A 20822-nucleotide genomic window follows, 5' to 3' on the forward strand; every position below is an offset into this window, starting at 1 on the left:
ACATGTAAAAAAAATGACATACAACTAATAATAGTTTTGTTGTTTTAAATATAAATAATAAAGTAAATTAAAAATAGCTTATAAAAATATAAATTTTAATATAATAACCAAAAATAAAATAAAGTGACGTCCTTCCTCTCAATTATTATAAACAAAAGTTTTATTTATTTACTTTTTTATTTGATTATGGTTATGTGTTGTTTTTTTATTTTAAAAATACATACATACACACATACATAGGTGTATTTGCTCAAACAAATAAAAACTTGACTTAATTCCCTTAATTCATTTTGACTTCTGCAAATGCTTTCTAAGAACCAAGATACAGTATAATATAATAAATGTTTAGAATATATAAACAATTTTGATAAATTTGTTCTTAAGTAAAATAAATGTCTATAAATAAATTAGAATGAATAAAAGAGATCATAAATTTTGTTATTTAAATTTTAATCAAAGATTTAATAAAAAAATTGTCAACCTCATATCTGCTAAACTTAAAAAACAGTGGACAGACTCCTGGTATATCTATAAATACGAATTTAGTACTTTTCGGAAATTGAAAAGTACCAATTTTTAGTACTTTTTGTATAAAACATTTTTTTCTATATATAACATATACACTGATTTTATTGACTTATATTCATATCAATATAAAACCATCAATTTAAACAAACACTGTCCTAATTGAAGGTCCTTTTTACTTTCATTTGCTGGTACTTTTGAAACCATAAAAAGTTCCTAACTGAATGAAATTATATTAAAAGTTGCTTTAAGTAATTTCTGACTTTATAATTCTCTTTATATTTAACTGAATGAAAATCTATAAGAAGGAACTTTGGTACTTTTTCACTCTTCAAATGGTACTTTTGTTGTTTTTTTTATAATAGTAAAACCAGAAGCATAAAATTTTACATATTACATGATCTCATTAAATAAGAATTAGGGTTCTTAAATCGACTTCGAATAATCGACAATTGACTTTTTGTCGAAAAAAGTCGAAGTCGACTATTTTGTTCCAAAAAAGTCGATAACTCGACTATCGTCTATTGAAAAAGTCGACTTAAAATAAAAGTCGAAAAGTCCGGAAATAGTCGAAAAAGTCGGAAAAAAGTCGAAAACTCGAAAATAGTAGAAAAAAGTCAAAAATAGTCGTAAATTTTATAAAAGTGGAAAAGAAGTCAAAAACTCTAAAATAGTCGAAAAAAACTCGAAAAAAGTAAAAAAATTGTCGAAAAAAAGTCGAAAGAAGTCGAAAATAGTCAAAAAAAATTCGAAAAGTCGGAAAGTCGAAAAGTCGACTATTTATAAAATACTAAAAGTCGAAAAGTCTAAAGTCAACTTTTAATTAAATGAAAAAAGTCGAAAAATCGACTTTCATAAAATGCAAAAAGTCGAAAAGTCGACTTTTCGTTTCAACTATAGAACCCTAATAAGAATCTTTAGAAGGGAACATTTTTTGGAATCATTCGATTTTTCTCTAATATTGAACCTAGAAACAAACATGCATGGTCCTAATTGAATGAAATTTTACAAAAAGGTACTTTTAGTACTTTGTCAATCTTCATCTAATACTTTTAGAATTATGAATTATAATAAAAAGAAGAAACTTGTTGGTATTTTAGTCTTCAAGTGGTACTTTTTGAAATTTCCATAAAATTCGAACGATAAACTTAAACTGTACTTTTAAAATGTTCTATAATATCTTCAAGTCTTCAAATAATGAATAAAGGGACTTTTGGTACCTTTTCATTCTTCAACTGCTACTTTTTGAATTTTCTATATAAACATTCAAGATTATGATTGACTGAGAATCTCACATTTCAATTTTTTAATAAATTTTTTATTAATTTTTGGTACTATTTCACAATAAATTAAAAGTACACAATATTTAGTTTATAAAAATCTTTAAAAATGTACTTTTGCTACATTCAGCCCTCAAATGTTACTTTTTGGACTTTCTCTAATATGGAACACAAATTCTCATTCAATCAGAATGAGAATTTGTAGGAGATAACTCTTTGTTACCTTTTCGTTTTTCTAGAGGTACTTTTTGAATTTTGGTACTTTTTCGCCCTTTAAAAGGTACTTTTGGACTTTTTTTAATATAAACGGGAACATTTTGGTACATTTTCATTCTTTAAAAGGATCTTTTTGAAATTTCGGTACAATTTCACTTAGAAACATTAAAATAAAGTAAAAAAATTCGTTTTTAAATACCAAATTGACAACAAAGTGTTTATAATTTTTCAATAACATCCGTTGTCAAACCAACAACAAAATATAAATATGTGTTACCAAAGTGACAACAATTCGTTGTCGAAATCACAATGATGCATTGGCGAAATGGCACAAAGCGTAATCGAAGTGACAACAATGCGTTGTCAAAATTACAACGGTGGTTGTTATAATGATAACTGGATGTTATTTAAATTTTATACACACCCGTTGTCTAAATGTTAACAAACATGGTAAGCTCACTTTTGATAACGGATTGTATAATTTTTCTTGCTTTTCTACCGGTTTTTCCCTCTGTGTACACAATATTAAGCGTATATATAAGGTACTTTTGGTACATTTTCATCCTTCAAATGGTACTTTCTCTAATATGGAACCAAAACACATTAGACATTTTAGAGGGATATTTTTGGTACCTTTTCGTTTTTCAAAAGTTACTTTTTGAATTTTCTAGAATCTTTTAAAAGAAGATTCTCTAAAAGTGAACTCTTTGGTACTTTTTTGCTTCACAACTGGTACTTTTTGAATTTTCTATAATATAAAATAAATTTCCATCTATATGGTTCTAAATTAATGACTATCACTATGAAGTGACTTTTTTATTCTATTTCGACTTTTTTTTTATAAAATTTTTAAAATTTTCATATCATATTTTCTTAAATAAATTTTGTTTCATAAATTATTTGGAATTTCTAAGAGCTTAATAGTAATAGAAATATTTTATCTAATAAATTTAAATAATATTAAAGAACTTTTTTATTTATTTCTGAATTTAAACCATCTCTTCTTATACGATTAAAATATTTTGTTTATTTTTCTATTAAATACACTGACATAAATTTACTCTTTTATTTACACACATTACACATTGTACACTCATGTCATTATTATTTATTTATTCCATTTTGCTTATTTTTTTTCATTCTTTTTCAGGTGCACATCGATAGCAATGGAGATGCTGAGGGTAACTATACAGTCATAACTTTGCAGCATGATATGAACAGTGTAAATGCTGCCAATTCTTTGGCAAAAATGTCTATGCAACCAGTAGGTTATTTCGTGTACAATAAACAATCTACCATACCGGTATGTAGACTTATTAAATTAATATTCAATTTCAATAGCTGAACAAAAAGTTGCCGAGAAATTTAATTCAAAAGGTTGTATTAAATTAAGAGTTTATTTTTTTATTTTGTAGGAATTTCGTTATATTAAAACTGATCGCCCCATTCAGTGGCTTAAGGGTCGACCACCCTTGGCAGAACCATTGTGTGGTTTTAATGGTGAACTTTGTCGTATGAAAAAATTGGATTGGCGCTATATAACATCTGGCTCGTTTTTTGGTTTATTCCTAATAATAGCTGGCATTTTTCTTATTAAGTAGTGAACATATTTTTATTTTACATATTCAACTTTCTTGTGTATTATGAATTTCTTTTTATTGATTTGTTGCTTCAGACTTCTATCTTTTGTTAGAAACAAAACGTTTGTTTAATAAGTCTTATTTTCATAATTAGTATTTTCTTTTAAATTTTTATATATGAACCAACTAGTTCAAGGTTTTTAGTTGGAAATTTGCTTTATTTTGCTCTTTAATATCTTCTTTAGTTAAAATCTTTATAAAAGTTTAAATTAAAATAAATTTTCTACTCATTCACATCTTTTGCAGGCATTATCGTTATGAACAAACATTAGCTGGTCTCTTGTGGAAAATTGACATGAAAGATGTGACCATTATAAATGTGGACAATAATTGTGAATATAATAATTTAAAAAATAAAAATATTGTAAGTTTTCTATCTTTAACGTATTTGCATTCGCACTCTATCTCTCTCTCTCTCTCTCTTGGTCTCTCTGCTGTGGCGTTCAACTTAATTTATGTAAACAAGTTGCCATTAATGTCATTAAATTAAAACTTTAAGACTACATTAATGTCAGTAAACAATGTAATCTTTTGCTTAGTAGCTAATTTACCATAAGAGCAATGAGATTTTAATAAAAGCCATTTCGTAAAGAAACTTGTAATTGATTTAATCTATTAGTAATTATTAAATGTTATTTTGAAAAGAAAAGAGCGAAATACTATTGTTAAAAGTAACATAAATAAAAAAATATTAAAATAATTTTCTAGAATGCGATAAGTTTTACTATAAAAGATTGCTTAGAATCTGTTTAAGTCATACTAAAAAAATTTCTCAGTGTCTGATCAACTTTGCTGAGAGTCTAATCAACTATTTACTAGAAAAACTGCTCTGAGTCTAATCAACTCAACTTTTTCCTCAGAGTGTGATCAACTTTTTACTTGAAAAGTTGTTCAGAATCTGATAAACTTTCTACTAGAAAAGTTGCTCAGAGTCTGGTCAACTTTTTACTAGAAAAGTTGCTCAGAGTCTGATGAACTTTCTACTAGAAAAGTCGATCAGACTCTGAGACTTTTTACTAGAAATGTTGCTCAGAGTCTGATGAACTTTTTACTAGAAAAGTTGCTTAGAGTCTGATGAACTTTTAACTACAAAAGTTGCTCATAGTCCGATTAACTTTTAACTACAAAAGTTGCTTATAGTTTGATCAACTTTTTAATAGAAAATCAACTTTTTACTTGAAAAGTTGCTCAGAGTCTGATTAACTTTTTACTAAGAAAGTTACTCAGAGTCTGATAAACTTTTTACAAAAAAAGTCGTTTAGAGTCTGATCAACTTTTTACGAGAAAAGATGCTCAGAGTCTGATGAACTTTTTACAAGAAAAGTTGCTTAGAGACTGTTCAACTTTTAACTACAAAAGTTGCTTATAGTCTAATCAACTTTTAACTATAAAAGTTGCTTAGACTCTGATAAACTTTTAACTACAAAAGTTGCTTATAGTATGATCAAGTTTTACTAGAAAAGTTGCTCAGAGTCTGATGAACTTTTTACTAGAAAAGTTGCTTAGAGTCTGATGAAGTTTTTACTAGAAAAGTTGCTCAGAGTCTGATCAACTTTTTATTAAAAAAGTTGCTTAGAGTCTGATCAAATTTTTAATAGAAAAGTTGCTCAGAATCTGGTAAAATTTTTGCTAAAAAAGTTGGTCAGAATCTGATTAACTTTTTACCAGAAATGTTGATCGGATTCTGATCATCTTTTTAGTGGAAATGTTCGTCAGAGTCTGATCCACTTTTTGCTAGTAAAGTTTCTTAGAGACTGATCAACTTTTAACTACAAAAGCTTATCAACTTTTAAGTAGAAATGTTGCTCAGAGTCTGATTAACCTTTTATAGAGATGTTGGTCAGAGTCTGATCAAGTTTTGATGGAAAAGTTGCTCAAAGTCTGATCAAATTATATCAATGTTTTACTAGAAAAATTTCTCCTAGTCTAATCAACTATATTCCAAAGTCACGGTTATTATTACTATATTATAGTCCCGACTAAATCTGGTATATAGTCGTGAACTTCATAGACATCAGGACAAATATATAACACCCTCCCAAGTTCAGGGGTAAAGGGCATAAACGTGATATAGTAATTATGACTTATTAACACCCTATTTTAACTAATTGCTACCACTTAAAAATATGGTAGCAATTAGTAAGTATAGTAGTAATTTCCATATTTTTCTTAATTGTTAAATATCTTTTCTTAAGCCTTAAGGTCATACATCGTTTAATTGGGTTGAACGTTACAAGTAAACTATAATACTTTTTTAACAATATCACACCCTTATAAAACCCCAGCACAAACACACATATAAATTCATTCACATAGTTACTTCCTTTTAACCAATATTTGTATATTTCATTTCCTCTTTTTTCATATTTCCTCTCCATTATCACCATTTTTTATTTGTAGTATCAAATATGCCGTCAAAGTATATTAACCGGAGGCGATACAAATAAAAAGGCTTTTACAAATATAGGTGGGTTGTTTGATCGATTGAATGAATGCGTGAATGGTTGGTTGATTTAGTCTGGTCTGGTTTATTTTTCAAAGAATATAATTCAATCATCTGCTTAAGTTGTATTCACTTGTATTTATATCAAAAAACTTTTGTAATTGTTTGGAAAATATAATTATTTTATTAAAAAAAAAAAAAAAAAAAACTTTTGTGTTAATGTTTTGGATGTTCTTAAATTATCTAATGATGATATTTTTATATATTTATTCTCATTTAAGGTTTATATCGTGGCAATATAGTGGCCATGAAAAAAGTTTATAAAAAGACTGTTGATATAACCCGTTCCATACGCAAGGAGTTGAAACAAATGAGAGAGGTGGGTGAAAAACAGAAAATAGAAAAATTAACAATCATTTATATGTTTAAATGTTTATTGAAATAAACTAAACAATATGCTTTTTAATTTTAAGAAATATTTCAAATGTACCATCGACCAAATCACACCGGTGGCGTATGATTATTAAAAATACAATTAATAGTAATCATACGCCACACTACTTCAAATTAATTTCATAACAACTTTTGTTTTTCTCAAATTTCAGATACGCCACGAAAATATTATCAATTTCATAGGTGTCTCCATAGATCATGGCTCTGTTGTCATTTTCACCACCTACTGTGCCCGTGGCAGTCTGGAGGATGTTTTAGCGAATGATGATTTACATTTGGATCATATGTTTGTGTCCTCACTAGTCAGCGATATTCTAAAGGGCATGATATATTTACATGATTCTGAGATTATTTCACATGGAAATTTGAGATCCAGTAATTGTTTAATCGATTCCAGATGGGTGTGTCAAATAGCAGATTTTGGTCTGCATGAATTTAAGGCAGGACAAGAAGAGCCGCAGAAGTAAGTTAGAATAAAATTCAGCCAAAATCAAAGTAAAAGTTTAATCTTGACCCACTCTAAGTTCACACACATACGTAATCAAAATATTTTCACTTTTCCAAATTTCAATTACAATTATGTATTTTATTATTTCTGCAACGAAAACAAAAATAACTCTAAAAGTATTGCTCTTTATTTACTTATTTTCTTCTATACTGCTGTTATCTCTTATATAATTTTGGTTTTCCTTTTAAATTAATATTTTTAACTTTCTACTTTTTCATTGGTTATCTATTTGTCATTATAAAGACGAGAAATGGAATTGAAACGTGCTTTATGGAAAGCGCCAGAGATTTTAAGGGATCCATCGCCACCGTTGCGTGGCAGCCAAAAAGGCGATGTATACTCTTTTGGTATAGTATTGTATGAAATAATTGGTCGCAAGGGACCCTGGGGTGAGACAACATATACGCATGATGGTAAGAGAATAATAAAATTTTATTATTTTACTTGCTGAACGAGATATTTGTAATAATTGCAAATAAACATGTTTTTTAGAAAGGGTATACCGAGACAAATTATCAACGAGGTCTGCTATATCTAGGAATTTATAGTCTAGCCTATAGTCTAGTCTAAAGTCAAGTTTAAAGTCTAGTCTAGTCTAGTCTATAGTCTAGTCTATAGTCTAGTCTATAGTCTAGTCTATAGTCTAGTCTATAGTCTAGTCTATAGTCTAGTCTATAGTCTAGTCTATAGTCTAGTCTATAGTCTAGTCTATAGTCTAGTCTATAGTCTAGTCTATAGTCTAGTCTATAGTCTAGTCTATAGTCTAGTCTATAGTCTAGTCTATAGTCTAGTCTATAGTCTAGTCTATAGTCTAGTCTATAGTCTAGTCTATAGTCTAGTCTATAGTCTAGTCTATAGTCTAGTCTATAGTCTAGTCTATAGTCTAGTCTATAGTCTAGTCTATAGTCTAGTCTATAGTCTAGTCTATAGTCTAGTCTATAGTCTAGTCTATAGTCTAGTCTATAGTCTAGTCTATAGTCTAGTCTATAGTCTAGTCTATAGTCTAGTCTATAGTCTAGTCTATAGTCTAGTCTATAGTCTAGTCTATAGTCTAGTCTATAGTCTAGTCTATAGTCTAGTCTATAGTCTAGTCTATAGTCTAGTCTATAGTCTAGTCTATAGTCTAGTCTATAGTCTAGTCTATAGTCTAGTCTATAGTCTAGTCTATAGTCTAGTCTATAGTCTAGTCTATAGTCTAGTCTATAGTCTAGTCTATAGTCTAGTCTATAGTGTAGTCTATAGTCTAGTCCAGTCTAGTCTATAGTCTAGTCTATAGTCTAGTCTATAGTGTAGTCTATAGTCTAGTCTATAGTCTAGTCTATAGTCTAGTCTATAGTCTAGTCTATAGTCTAGTCTATAGTCTAGTCTATAGTCTAGTCTATAGTCTAGTCTATAGTCTAGTCTATAGTCTAGTCTATAGTTTTGTCTATAGTCTAGTCTATAGTTTAGTCTATAGTCTAGTCTATAGTCTAGTCTATAGTCTAGTCTATAGTCTAGTCTATAGTCTAGTCTATAGTCTAGTCTAGTCTAGTCTATAGTCTAGTCTATAGTCTAGTCTATAGTCTAGTCTATAGTCTAGTCTATAGTCTAGTCAGTCTAGTCTATAGTCTAGTCTATAGTCTAGTCTAGTCTATAGTCTAGTCTATAGTCTAGTCTATAGTCTAGTCTAGTCTATAGTCTAGTCTATAGTCTAGTCTATAGTCTAGTCTATAGTCTAGTCTATAGTCTAGTCTATAGTCTAGTCTATAGTCTAGTCTAGTCTAGTCTAGTCTATAGTCTAGTCTATAGTCTAGTCTATAGTCTAGTCTATAGTCTAGTCTAGTCTAGTCTAGTCTAGTCTAGTCTAGTCTAGTCTAGTCTATAGTCTAGTCTATAGTCTAGTCTATAGTCTAGTCTATAGTCTAGTCTATAGTCTAGTCTATAGTCTAGTCTATAGTCTAGTCTAGTCTATAGTCTATTCTAGTCTATAGTCTATTCTAGTCTATAGTCTAGTCTAGACTATAGTCTAGTCTATAGTCTAGTCTATAGTCTAGTCTATAGTCTAGTCTATAGTCTAGTCTATAGTCTAGTCTATAGGTCTAGTCTATAGTCTAGTCTATAGTCTAGTCTATAGTCTAGTCTATAGTCTAGTCTATAGTCTAGTCTATAGTCTAGTCTATAGTCTAGTCTATAGTCTAGTCTATAGTCTAGTCTATAGTCTAGTCTATAGTCTAGTTTATAGTCTAGTCTATAGTCTAGTCTATAGTCTAGTGTATAGTCTAGTCTATAGTCTAGTCTATAGTCTAGTCTATGGTCCTAGTCTATAGTCTAGTCTATAGTCTAGTCTAAAGTCTAGTCTATAGTCTAGTCTATAGTTTAGTCCATTGTCTAGTCTAGATTAGTCTGTAGTCAAAATATAGTCTTAGATATTGTGTGGGTCTCAAGAGATTGTCTTTTGTTTAGTCATTTGGAACGCCATAATATTTATCATCATCTTGTATCACATTTAAAATTGAGATGAAGAAAAATCCATTACATTTTCCTTTTTAATCATAAACGGTATTTTATTACAACGCTTTATTTTTATTCATTTACCATTTTTATGCATTTTCTTTTCCTTTAATATTTCTTTTCATTTATTTAGAAATAATAACATTTGTTAAGCAACCGGAATTATTACATCATGGTGTCTTCCGTCCATCACTGTCACAACTCGATATTCAGGACTATGTACGCCAGTGTTTGAGATCATGCTGGGAAGAAGATCCAGAATTGCGTCCTGATATACGATTAGTACGCATGAAGTTAAAAGAACTGCAGGCTGGATTGTAAGTAAAAAAAATCTGTATCAGATTTTATCAAAAAATTCCTGCACACACTTTTTATCAGCAATTATATAAAAACAAAGTTTTCTTTGTTTATCCATTCAGCAAATGTTATTAAATATTTCATGGTTTATTTTTATAACTAATTTAAATAGTTGTTTTATTTTCATTGAAGTAAAAACTAATATTCAGGTCAAACCACAAATTCTATTATTAAGAATAATTAATAAACAGGTTAATTAACATATTCTTTTGAAGTCATAAAAACAATTTCAACCAAATGAATTTAAAACATTTCAATAAGCTTTATTAAACAAATAAAGCACTAAATTTAAATTGTTATGACAACAATTAATTGTTTTCACAACTTTCATCGACAAAAATGTTTTAGTTATAAGGCTTAAAGATCAAACGAATAAAATTTACAATGTCAATGAAACTTTTTGTTTTTTATACCTTTACAAAAACAAATAACTTCCGGATGTATTAAAAAATATTCATTAATGTTTCCTAATTTTTGTTTTTGCAGGAAACCGAATATTTTTGACAACATGCTTTCAATTATGGAAAAATATGCATATAATTTAGAGGGATTAGTACAAGAACGTACCACACAACTTTATGAGGAAAAAAAGAAAACTGACATGCTGTTAAACCAAATGTTGCCAAGGTGAGTATTTATGTTGAAATGTACAAACTTTCACCCACATAAGTGCTTTCCCACAAATTTTTATTACTCATTCAGGTATTGCATAGTACTCAATACTTTTAAAATTTTAATCAGTATGTGTTTTTGCTTTCAGATCTGTTGCAGAATCTTTAAAACGTGGCGAACCTGTTGAGGCTGAATGCTTTGACTGTGTGACAATATTGTTTAGTGACATTGTAGGTTTTACGGAATTGTGCAGCACCAGTACTCCATTTGAAGTGATTGAAATGTTAAATGATTTGTATACTTGTTGTGATTCAATAATTAACAACTATGACGTTTATAAGGTATGAAATTACATTGCAAAATTCAAATGTTAAGTATTTAAAACAGAACAGAACGAAAGAGTTCTCTATTATATAGTCTATAGCATATACCTTCGTATAGAGAGGCAGATAAAAAATCCCACTACACACACACTATTGGCATTTTTCAATGAAATTGCACTGAAAAAATATTTGGTTATTTTTAATTTTGAAGATTAAATTGCATTACTGTAAAATGCGAATATTTATAAACAAAATGTAATCAAGGTACATTTAGTCTATAGTCTAGTCTATAGTCTAGTCTATAGTCTAGTCTATAGTCTAGTCTATAGTCTAGTCTATAGTCTAGTCTATAGTCTAGTCTATAGTCTAGTCTATAGTCTAGTCTATAGTCTAGTCTATAGTCTAGTCTATAGTCTAGTCTATAGTCTAGTCTATAGTCTAGTCTATAGTCTAGTCTATAGTCTAGTCTATAGTCTAGTCTATAGTCTAGTCTATAGTCTAGTCTAGTCTATAGTCTAGTCTAGTCTAGTCTATAGTCTAGTCTAGTCTAGTCTATAGTCCAGTCTAGTCTAGTCTATAGTCTAGTCTATAGTCTAGTCTAGTCTAGTCTAGTCTATAGTCTAGTCTAGTCTATAGTCTAGTCTATAGTCTAGTCTAGTCTAGTCTATAGTCTAGTCTATAGTCTAGTCCTATAGTCTAGTCTATAGTCTAGTCTATAGTCTAGTCTATAGTCTAGTCTATAGTCTAGTCTATAGTCTAGTCTATAGTCTAGTCTATAGTCCTAGTCTATAGTCTAGTCTATAGTCTAGTCTAGTCTAGTCTATAGTCCTAGTCTATAGTCTAGTCTATAGTCTAGTCTATAGTCTAGTCTATAGTCTAGTCTATAGTCTAGTCTATAGTCTAGTCTATAGTCTAGTCTATAGTCTAGTCCTATAGTCTAGTCTATAGTCTAGTCTATAGTCTAGTCTATAGTCTAGTCTATAGTCTAGTCTATAGTCTAGTCTATAGTCTAGTCTATAGTCTAGTCTATAGTCTAGTCTATAGTCTAGTCCTATAGTCTAGTCTATAGTCTAGTCTATAGTCTAGTCTATAGTCTAGTCTATAGTCTAGTCTACTAGTCTAGTCTAGTCTATAGTCTAGTCTATAGTCTAGTCTATAGTCTAGTCTAGTCTAGTCTATAGTCTAGTCTATAGTCTAGTCTATAGTCTAGTCTATAGTCTAGTCTATAGTCTAGTCTATAGTCTAGTCTATAGTCTAGTCTATAGTCTAGTCTATAGTCTAGTCTATAGTCTAGTCTATAGTCTAGTCTATAGTCTAGTCTATAGTCTAGTCTATAGTCTAGTCTATAGTCTAGTCTATAGTCAGTCTATAGTCTAGTCTATAGTCTAGTCTATAGTCTAGTCGACTAGTCTAGTCGATAGTCTAGTCTAGTCTAGTCTTAGTCTTCTATAGTCTAGACTATAGTCTATAGTCTAGTCTATAGTCTAGTCTATAGTCTAGTCTATAGTATAGTCTATAGTATAGTCTTAGTCTAGTCTATAGTCTAGTCTAGTCTAGTCTATAGTCTAGTCTAGTCTATAGTCTATTCTATAGTCTATATAGAATTGTTGATAACATTTTTGTTAACTATGAAGCTACTGGGTTCTACAATATCTGCTCAAAACCATAGTACACCTGTTCTGTCTGTAGTTTTAGAGGAAGTAAAAAGGTCAAAGAATTCATCAGAAGTATAAAATCAAATACACTTTTTAACAAGAAAGAGATTACTGTGACTTTTGTTGAAGTTTTTTTGAAATTCTCGTTCACTTTTTTATGATTTTAAGAAAAGTCTGCAATGCCTATGTTAATATACATTCATATGTACATATATACATACATACATACATACATACATACATACATACATACATACATACATCATACATACATACATACATACATACATACATACATACATACATACATACATACATACATACATACATACATACATACATACATACATACATACATACTACATACATACATACATACATACATACATACATACATACATACATACATACATACATACATACATACATACATACATACATACTACATACATACATACATACATACATACATACATACATACATACATACATACACATACATACATACATACATACATACATACATACATACATACTACATCATACATACATACATACATACATACTACATACATACATACATACATACATACATACATACATACATCTACATACATACATACAACATACATACATACACATCTACATACATACATACCTACATACATACATACATACACATACATACATACAACTACATACATACATACATACATACATACATACATACATTACATACATACATACATCATACATTACATACATACATACATACATACATACATACATACATACATACATACACATACATACACATACATACATACATACATACATACATCATACATACATACATACATACATACATACATACTATACATACACATACATACATACATACATACATACATACATACATACATACATACATACATACATACATACATACATACATACATACATACATACTACATACATACATACATACATACATCATACATACATACATACATCTACATACATACATACATACATACATACATACATACATACATACATACATACATACATACATACATACATACATACATACCTAATACATACATACTACATACATACATACATACATACATATACATACATACATACATACATACATCATACATACATCATCATACATACATACATACATACATACATACATACATACATACATACATACATACATACATACATACATACATACATACATACATACATACATACATACATACATACATACATACATACATACATACATACATACATATACATACTACATACTACATACATACATACATACATACATACATACATACATACATACATACATACATACTACATACATACATACATACATACTCATACATACATACATACATACTAATACATACATACATACATACATACATACATACATACATACATCATACTACTACATACATACATACATACATACATACATACATACATACATACATACATACATACATACATACATACATACATACATACATACATACATACATACATACATACATACATACATACATACATACATACATACATACATACATACATACATACATACATATATACAACTACATACATACATACATACATACATACATACATACATACATACATATGTATGTATGCATTTCACATCATCATATATCGCTTACATATATGTAAAGAAGTTTCGAGAGGAAAAAATTTTATGAAAAATAAAAACTTTTTATGAAATTAAAAAGTGTAAGTTTTTTGAGGTTTTGCCATTAAACGTTGGCTCATCACTGCAGGTGGTAAAGGGATTATTTATATCAATTTTTTATTGTATTTATTTGTATTTAATATGTATATAGTATACATACATACATACGTAAGTAAGTAAGAATGTATTTGGGCAGTGTTTCTTGTAAAAAATCAAACCCTATGGGGAATGTTTATCTTCCTTTATTCTTGAAAAAATATTAAAAGATAAATATTATTACTCAAATAATGTACACGCATATGTAATTAGTTACTAAAATTATATCTTATTTCTTTTTATGAGTTTAAGAATAAAAATTAAATTGTTCTGCCATGAAATGTTTAAACCAAATGTTTTTTAACAACTAACGTCTGCTAGAAGCAACCTTAAAAAAATTTTTTTTTCTTTGAAGAAAAACAGGAAATTGTAGAATTTTCATATGAAAATATAAGAACATCGTAAAGTTTTTAATGGAATACATCGCGGTTAAATGAAATCTGAAGATATGTAAATAAATTTTCCAGAATTGTACATTTTATGATCATAATAGGATTTATGTACCATATGTGGCCTATTTTCGAAAATGTTTCGCAAATCAATAAAACTTAGAAAAGACGTTTATCGAAATCAGATTAAACTGATCTAAAAAAATCGTTATATCTTATTTTATCAGAGTCGGTCTATATATTAGAAAAGCTTAATTATTGTTGGTCGTCTACAATAGATTTATGTACTTTCGGTATATCAGTGTAGGGTATAATGTATACATACTTAACTAACAATACTTTTTTCATATTACCATTTACTCTTTCTTTATTTGTTTTTAGGTTGAAACAATTGGTGATGCGTATATGGTCGTTTCTGGTTTACCATTGAGAAATGGCAAACGTCATGTTGGAGAAATTGCCTCGTTAGCATTGCACTTATTGCAAAATGTTGCTAATTTAAAAATACGCCATAAACCAACTGAAAATTTACAATTACGCATTGGTGTTCATTCTGGACCCTGTGCAGCTGGTGTAGTGGGCTTAAAGGTATGTTAAGTAAATGTGTAGATACGTACATATGTATGTATAGAAGATATATTTACATGTGTTTGTACATGCATATTTTATGATAAATTAACTTTTTGGAATTATTCATTAGAATGTCTACAGCATATTTTCCATAATTTAGTTAGTTAGTATTATATTTGAGCATAATGAATACTAGGATCATGCCCTAAATAAAAGCGTTGAATCCAATAACAATTTTATGAAAACAAAAACAAATTACAAGTAGTGGAACGCTTTTATTTAGGTATGGCCGTAAGTAATATGTATTGCTGTATTAAAGAACCATAGTACGGCCTGTAAACTAATACTCCATACAGTGTATTATCCAGTTTTATAGTTTTGTATATAGGCTAGTATAGTCTATAGTCTAGTATATAGTCTAGTCTATAGTCTAGTCTATAGTCTAGTCTATAGTCTAGTCTATAGTCTAGTCTATAGTCTAGTCTATAGTCTAGTCTATAGTCTAGTCTATAGTCTAGTCTATAGTCTAGTCTATAGTCTAGTCTATAGTCTAGTCTATAGTCTAGTCTATAGTCTAGTCTATAGTCTAGTCTATAGTCTAGTCTATAGTCTAGTCTATAGTCTAGTCTATAGTCTAGTCTATAGTCTAGTCTATAGTCTAGTCTATAGTCTAGTCTATAGTCTAGTCTATAGTCTAGTCTATAGTCTAGTCTATAGTCTAGTCTATAGTCTAGTCTATAGTCTAGTCTATAGTCTAGTCTATAGTCTAGTCTATCTAGTCTATAGTCTAGTCTATAGTCTAGTCTATAGTCTAGTCTATAGTCTAGTCTATAGTCTAGTCTATAGTCTAGTCTATAGTCTAGTCTATAGTCTAGTCTATAGTCTAGTCTATAGTCTAGTCTATAGTCTAGTCTATAGTCTAGTCTATAGTCTAGTCTATAGTCTAGTCTATAGTCTAGTCTATAGTCTAGTCTATAGTCTAGTCTATAGTCTAGTCTATAGTCTAGTCTATAGTCTAGTCTATAGTCTAGTCTATAGTCTAGTCTATAGTCTAGTCTATAGTCTAGTCTATAGTCTAGTCTATAGTCTAGTCTATAGTCTAGTCTATAGTCTAGTCTATAGTCTAGTCTATAGTCTAGTCTATAGTCTAGTCTATAGTCTAGTCTATAGTCTAGTCTATAGTCTAGTCTATAGTCTAGTCTATAGTCTAGTCTATAGTCTAGTCTATAGTCTAGTATATAGTCTAGTATATAGTCTAGTCTATAGTCTAGTCTATAGTCTAGTCTATAGTCTAGTATATAGTCTAGTATATAGTCTAGTCTATAGTCTAGTCTATAGTCTAGTCTATAGTCTAGTCTATAGTCTAGTCTATAGTCTAGTCTATAGTCTAGTCTATAGTCTAGTCTATAGTCTAGTCTATAGTCTAGTCTATAGTCTAGTCTATAGTCTAGTCTATAGTCTAGTCTATAGTCTAGTCTATAGTCTAGTCTATAGTCTAGTCTATAGTCTAGTCTATAGTCTAGTCTATAGTCTAGTCTATAGTCTAGTCTATAGTCTAGTCTATAGTCTAGTCTATAGTCTAGTCTATAGTCTAGTCTATAGTCTAGTCTATAGTCTAGTCTATAGTCTAGTCTATAGTCTAGTCTATAGTCTAGTCTATAGTCTAGTCTATAGTCTAGTCTATAGTCTAGTCTATAGTCTAGTATATAGTCTAGTATATAGTCTAGTCTATAGTCTAGTCTATAGTCTAGTCTATAGTCTAGTCTATAGTCTAGTCTATAGTCTAGTCTATAGTCTAGTCTATAGTCTAGTCTATAGTCTAGTCTATAGTCTAGTATATAGTCTAGTATAATCTAGTCTATAGTCTAGTCTATAGTCTAGTCTATAGTCTAGTCTATAGTCTAGTCTATAGTCTAGTCTAGTCTAGTCTATAGTCTAGTCTATAGTCTAGTCTATAGTCTAGTCTATAGTCTAGTCTATAGTCTAGTCTATAGTCTAGTCTATAGTCTAGTCTATAGTCTAGTCTATAGTCTAGTCTATAGTCTAGTCTATAGTCTAGTCTATAGTCTAGTCTATAGTCTAGTCTATAGTCTAGTCTATAGTCTAGTCTATAGTTTAGTCTATAGTCTAGTCTATAGTCTAGTCTATAGTCTAGTCTATAGTCTAGTCTATAGTCTAGTCTATAGTCTAGTCTATAGTCTAGTCTATAGTCTAGTCTATAGTCTAGTCTATAGTCTAGTCTATAGTCTAGTCTATAGTCTAGTCTATAGTCTAGTCTATAGTCTAGTCTATAGTCTAGTCTATAGTCTAGTCTATAGTCTAGTCTATAGTCTAGTCTATAGTCTAGTCTATAGTCTAGTCTATAGTCTAGTCTATAGTCTAGTCTATAGCCTAGTCTATAGTCTAGTCTATAGTCTAGTCTATAGTCTAGTCTATAGTCTAGTCTATAGTCTAGTCTATAGTCTAGTCTATAGTCTAGTCTATAGTCTAGTCTATAGTCTAGTCTATAGTCTAGTCTATAGTCTAGTCTATAGTCTAGTCTATAGTCTAGTCTATAGTCTAGTCTATAGTCTAGTCTATAGTCTAGTCTATAGTCTAGTCTATAGTCTAGTCTATTCTAGTCTATAGTCTAGTCTATGTCTAGTCTATAGTCTAGTCTATAGTCTAGTCTATAGTCTAGTCTATAGTCTAGTCTATAGTCTAGTCTATAGTCTAGTCTATAGTCTAGTCTATAGTCTAGTCTATAGTCTAGTCTATAGTCTAGTCTATAGTCTAGTCTATAGTCTAGTCTATAGTCTAGTCTATAGTCTAGTCTATAGTCTAGTCTATAGTCTAGTCTATAGCCTAGTCTATAGTCTAGTCTATAGTCTAGTCTATAGTCTAGTCTATAGTCTAGTCTATAGTCTAGTCTATAGTCTAGTCTATAGTCTAGTCTATAGTCTAGTCTATAGTCTAGTCTATAGTCTAGTCTATAGTCTAGTCTATAGTCTAGTCTATAGTCTAGTCTATAGTCTAGTCTATAGTCTAGTCTATAGTCTAGTCTTATCTAGTCTATAGTCTAGTCTATAGTCTAGTCTATAGTCTAGTCTATAGTCTAGTCTATAGTCTATCTATAGTCTAGTCTATAGTCTAGTCTATAGTCTAGTCTATAGTCTAGTCTATAGTCTAGTCTATAGTCTAGTCTATAGTCTAGTCTATAGTCTAGTCTATAGTCTAGTCTATAGTCAGTCTAGTCTAGTCTATAGTCTAGTCTATAGTCTAGTCTATAGTCTAGTCTATAGTCTAGTCTATAGCTAGTCATAGTCTAGTAGTCTAGTCTATAGTCTAGTCTATAGTCTAGTCTATAGTAGTCTATAGTCTAGTCTAGTCTAGTCTATAGTCAGTCTATAGTCTAGTCTATAGTCCAGTCTATAGTCTAGTCTATAGTCTAGTCTATAGTCTAGTCTATAGTCTAGTCTATAGTCTAGTCTATAGTCTAGTCTATAGTCTAGTCTATAGTCTAGTCTATAGTCTAGTCTATAGTCTAGTCTATAGTCTAGTCTATAGTCTAGTCTATAGTCTAGTCTATAGTCTAGTCTATAGTCTAGTCTATAGTCTGGTGTATAGTCTAGTCTTAGTCTAGTCTATAGACTAGTCTATAGTCTAGTCTATTAGTCTATCTAGAGTCTAGTCTATAGACTAGTCTATAGTCTAGTCTAATAGGTCCTCGTCTTAGTCTAAGTCTATAGTCTAGTCTATAGTCTAGTCTATAGTCTAGTCTATAGTCTAGTCTATAGTCTAGTCTATAGTCCTAGTATAAAGTCTATCTATAGTCTAGTCTATAGTCTAGTCTATAGTCTAGTCTATAGTCTATCTATAGTCTAGTCTATAGTCTAGAGTATAGTCTGCAGTCAATACTACAGTCTGTAGACGATTCTATAATCTAGTCCATTGTCAAGTCTATAGTTATGTCTATTATCTAGTCTAAAGTCTAATCAATAATAGTGTAAAGTGTGTGGTCCTATTGTCTAGTCTAGTCGATTCTAGTCTATCTGGTCTGGTCTAGTCCTGTCTAGACTAGTCTAATATAGGTCCATTTATTCTCGTCTCATCTAGTCTATAGTCTAGTTTAGTTTCAATTTAAACCTCTTGAATGTTTAAAATTCTCTCAATTGTTATAGATGCCACGATATTGCCTTTTTGGTGATACTGTTAATACAGCTTCACGTATGGAGAGCACGGGAGATGCAATGAAAAATTCACATATCCGAGGAAACGTATCAATTATTGGAGAATTTAGGAGGATATCATTGTATAGAAAGAGGACTGATTAACATAAAGGTAAGTTCCAGACGTAGTATAAAATCTAAGCAAAGTTATGAAAGGTAACACCTTTTTGAAACTATAATATTATTGATATGGTTCATATAAATTTTATAATTCTTCTAAGTATTAATCACACCTTTATATTTCATTTATTTTACCTTTCCAGGGCAAAGGCGATATGCGTACCTATTGGCTAATCAGTCAAACTCGCGAACAACAACTACAGCAGAACTCTGTTGTTGTCCTTAACGACGCAGCTCCCGACCTCATCAGTAATGTAGATACGGAAAGTTTTACCTCCAGTTCGGCGGCCTTACATCCGATCATGAATCACTGTTACATTAAGCATCTGCAACGTGGAGGCTCCTGTTTCTCAAACACAGCCAACCAGCAGAGTAGTCGACAACGTTACATCAAGACGGCCTATTGCAGTTGTGAAACTAAATGTATATACAATCGTCGTTCGGATGATAATGTAACGGTGGATACGATGCCACATCGCAAACAACAAATGGATAAACGAATACAGTTTGTAATAATAGTTATCTGTGTGTATGTCGCTTAAATTCAAGTGTTTCGCATACAACGACCACACATCGAGGACCACGTTCGGCACCTGTTATAACATTTCGTTTATAGAGAAATTCAACGAACTTTTTATAAAAAAAAAACAATATACAACGTCTATAGTTAAACTAATTCGACTAGTTACTATCCTTTTAACTTAGAACACCTACACGTACTAATAAGTGTTAATTTAATTTCTCTCTTTTGCTCTATTGCCGTTAGCCTTATGTGTAAATTATCTTTAACCAAACATAATTGTAGAACTGTTATCTACTGCTATCTATTACTTAGTACTTACATGTATGTATGCACTTATTTTTAGGTCTAATTATTCTTAAAATATAAGGAGTGTATTGTGTAAATGTCTTGTTGAATTTCGATAAATGTGAATGGTACTACCAGTGTTTTGAACGATTTAAATATATAAATATTATTATTATATAGTATAAATGGTTGTGATATTTAATGTTCAATTTTATTTATTAAAAATTATTTATTTAAGTAAAAGTATATAATTTACATTGTATTATTAACATATTTTTGCTCAGTAAATTTTAAAAATTGCCAATTATTGTATTTGTATGTACTTATTATATTTAGAACAAATATATCAAATATTTACAGCGGTATACAAACAATT

The 20822-nt window shown here is 29.7% G+C and overlaps 1 protein-coding gene across 1 annotated transcript; it reads left to right on the forward strand.

Annotated features, from left to right (window-relative positions):
• Positions 1–3171: 3171 nt before the first annotated feature.
• Positions 3172–20442, forward strand: LOC119614155 (guanylate cyclase 32E-like; the record flags this gene model as incomplete). The annotated part of the gene is given in 15 exon segments (XM_037970265.1): positions 3172–3324; positions 3437–3618; positions 3908–4025; positions 6062–6128; positions 6386–6483; positions 6710–7020; positions 7309–7478; positions 9689–9872; positions 10399–10539; positions 10673–10865; positions 15122–15328; positions 19471–19542; positions 19544–19630; positions 19782–20126; positions 20129–20442. Coding segments are annotated over 15 exon segments (2454 nt in total), but the record flags the coding sequence as incomplete, so codon positions are not given.
• Positions 20443–20822: the final 380 nt, after the last annotated feature.

Source organism: Lucilia sericata, unplaced genomic scaffold, assembly GCF_015586225.1.
Source record: "Lucilia sericata isolate MDLA Ls3-8-SP2 unplaced genomic scaffold, ASM1558622v1 Contig002644F_arrow, whole genome shotgun sequence".
Classification (NCBI taxonomy): Eukaryota; Metazoa; Arthropoda; class Insecta; order Diptera; family Calliphoridae; genus Lucilia; species Lucilia sericata.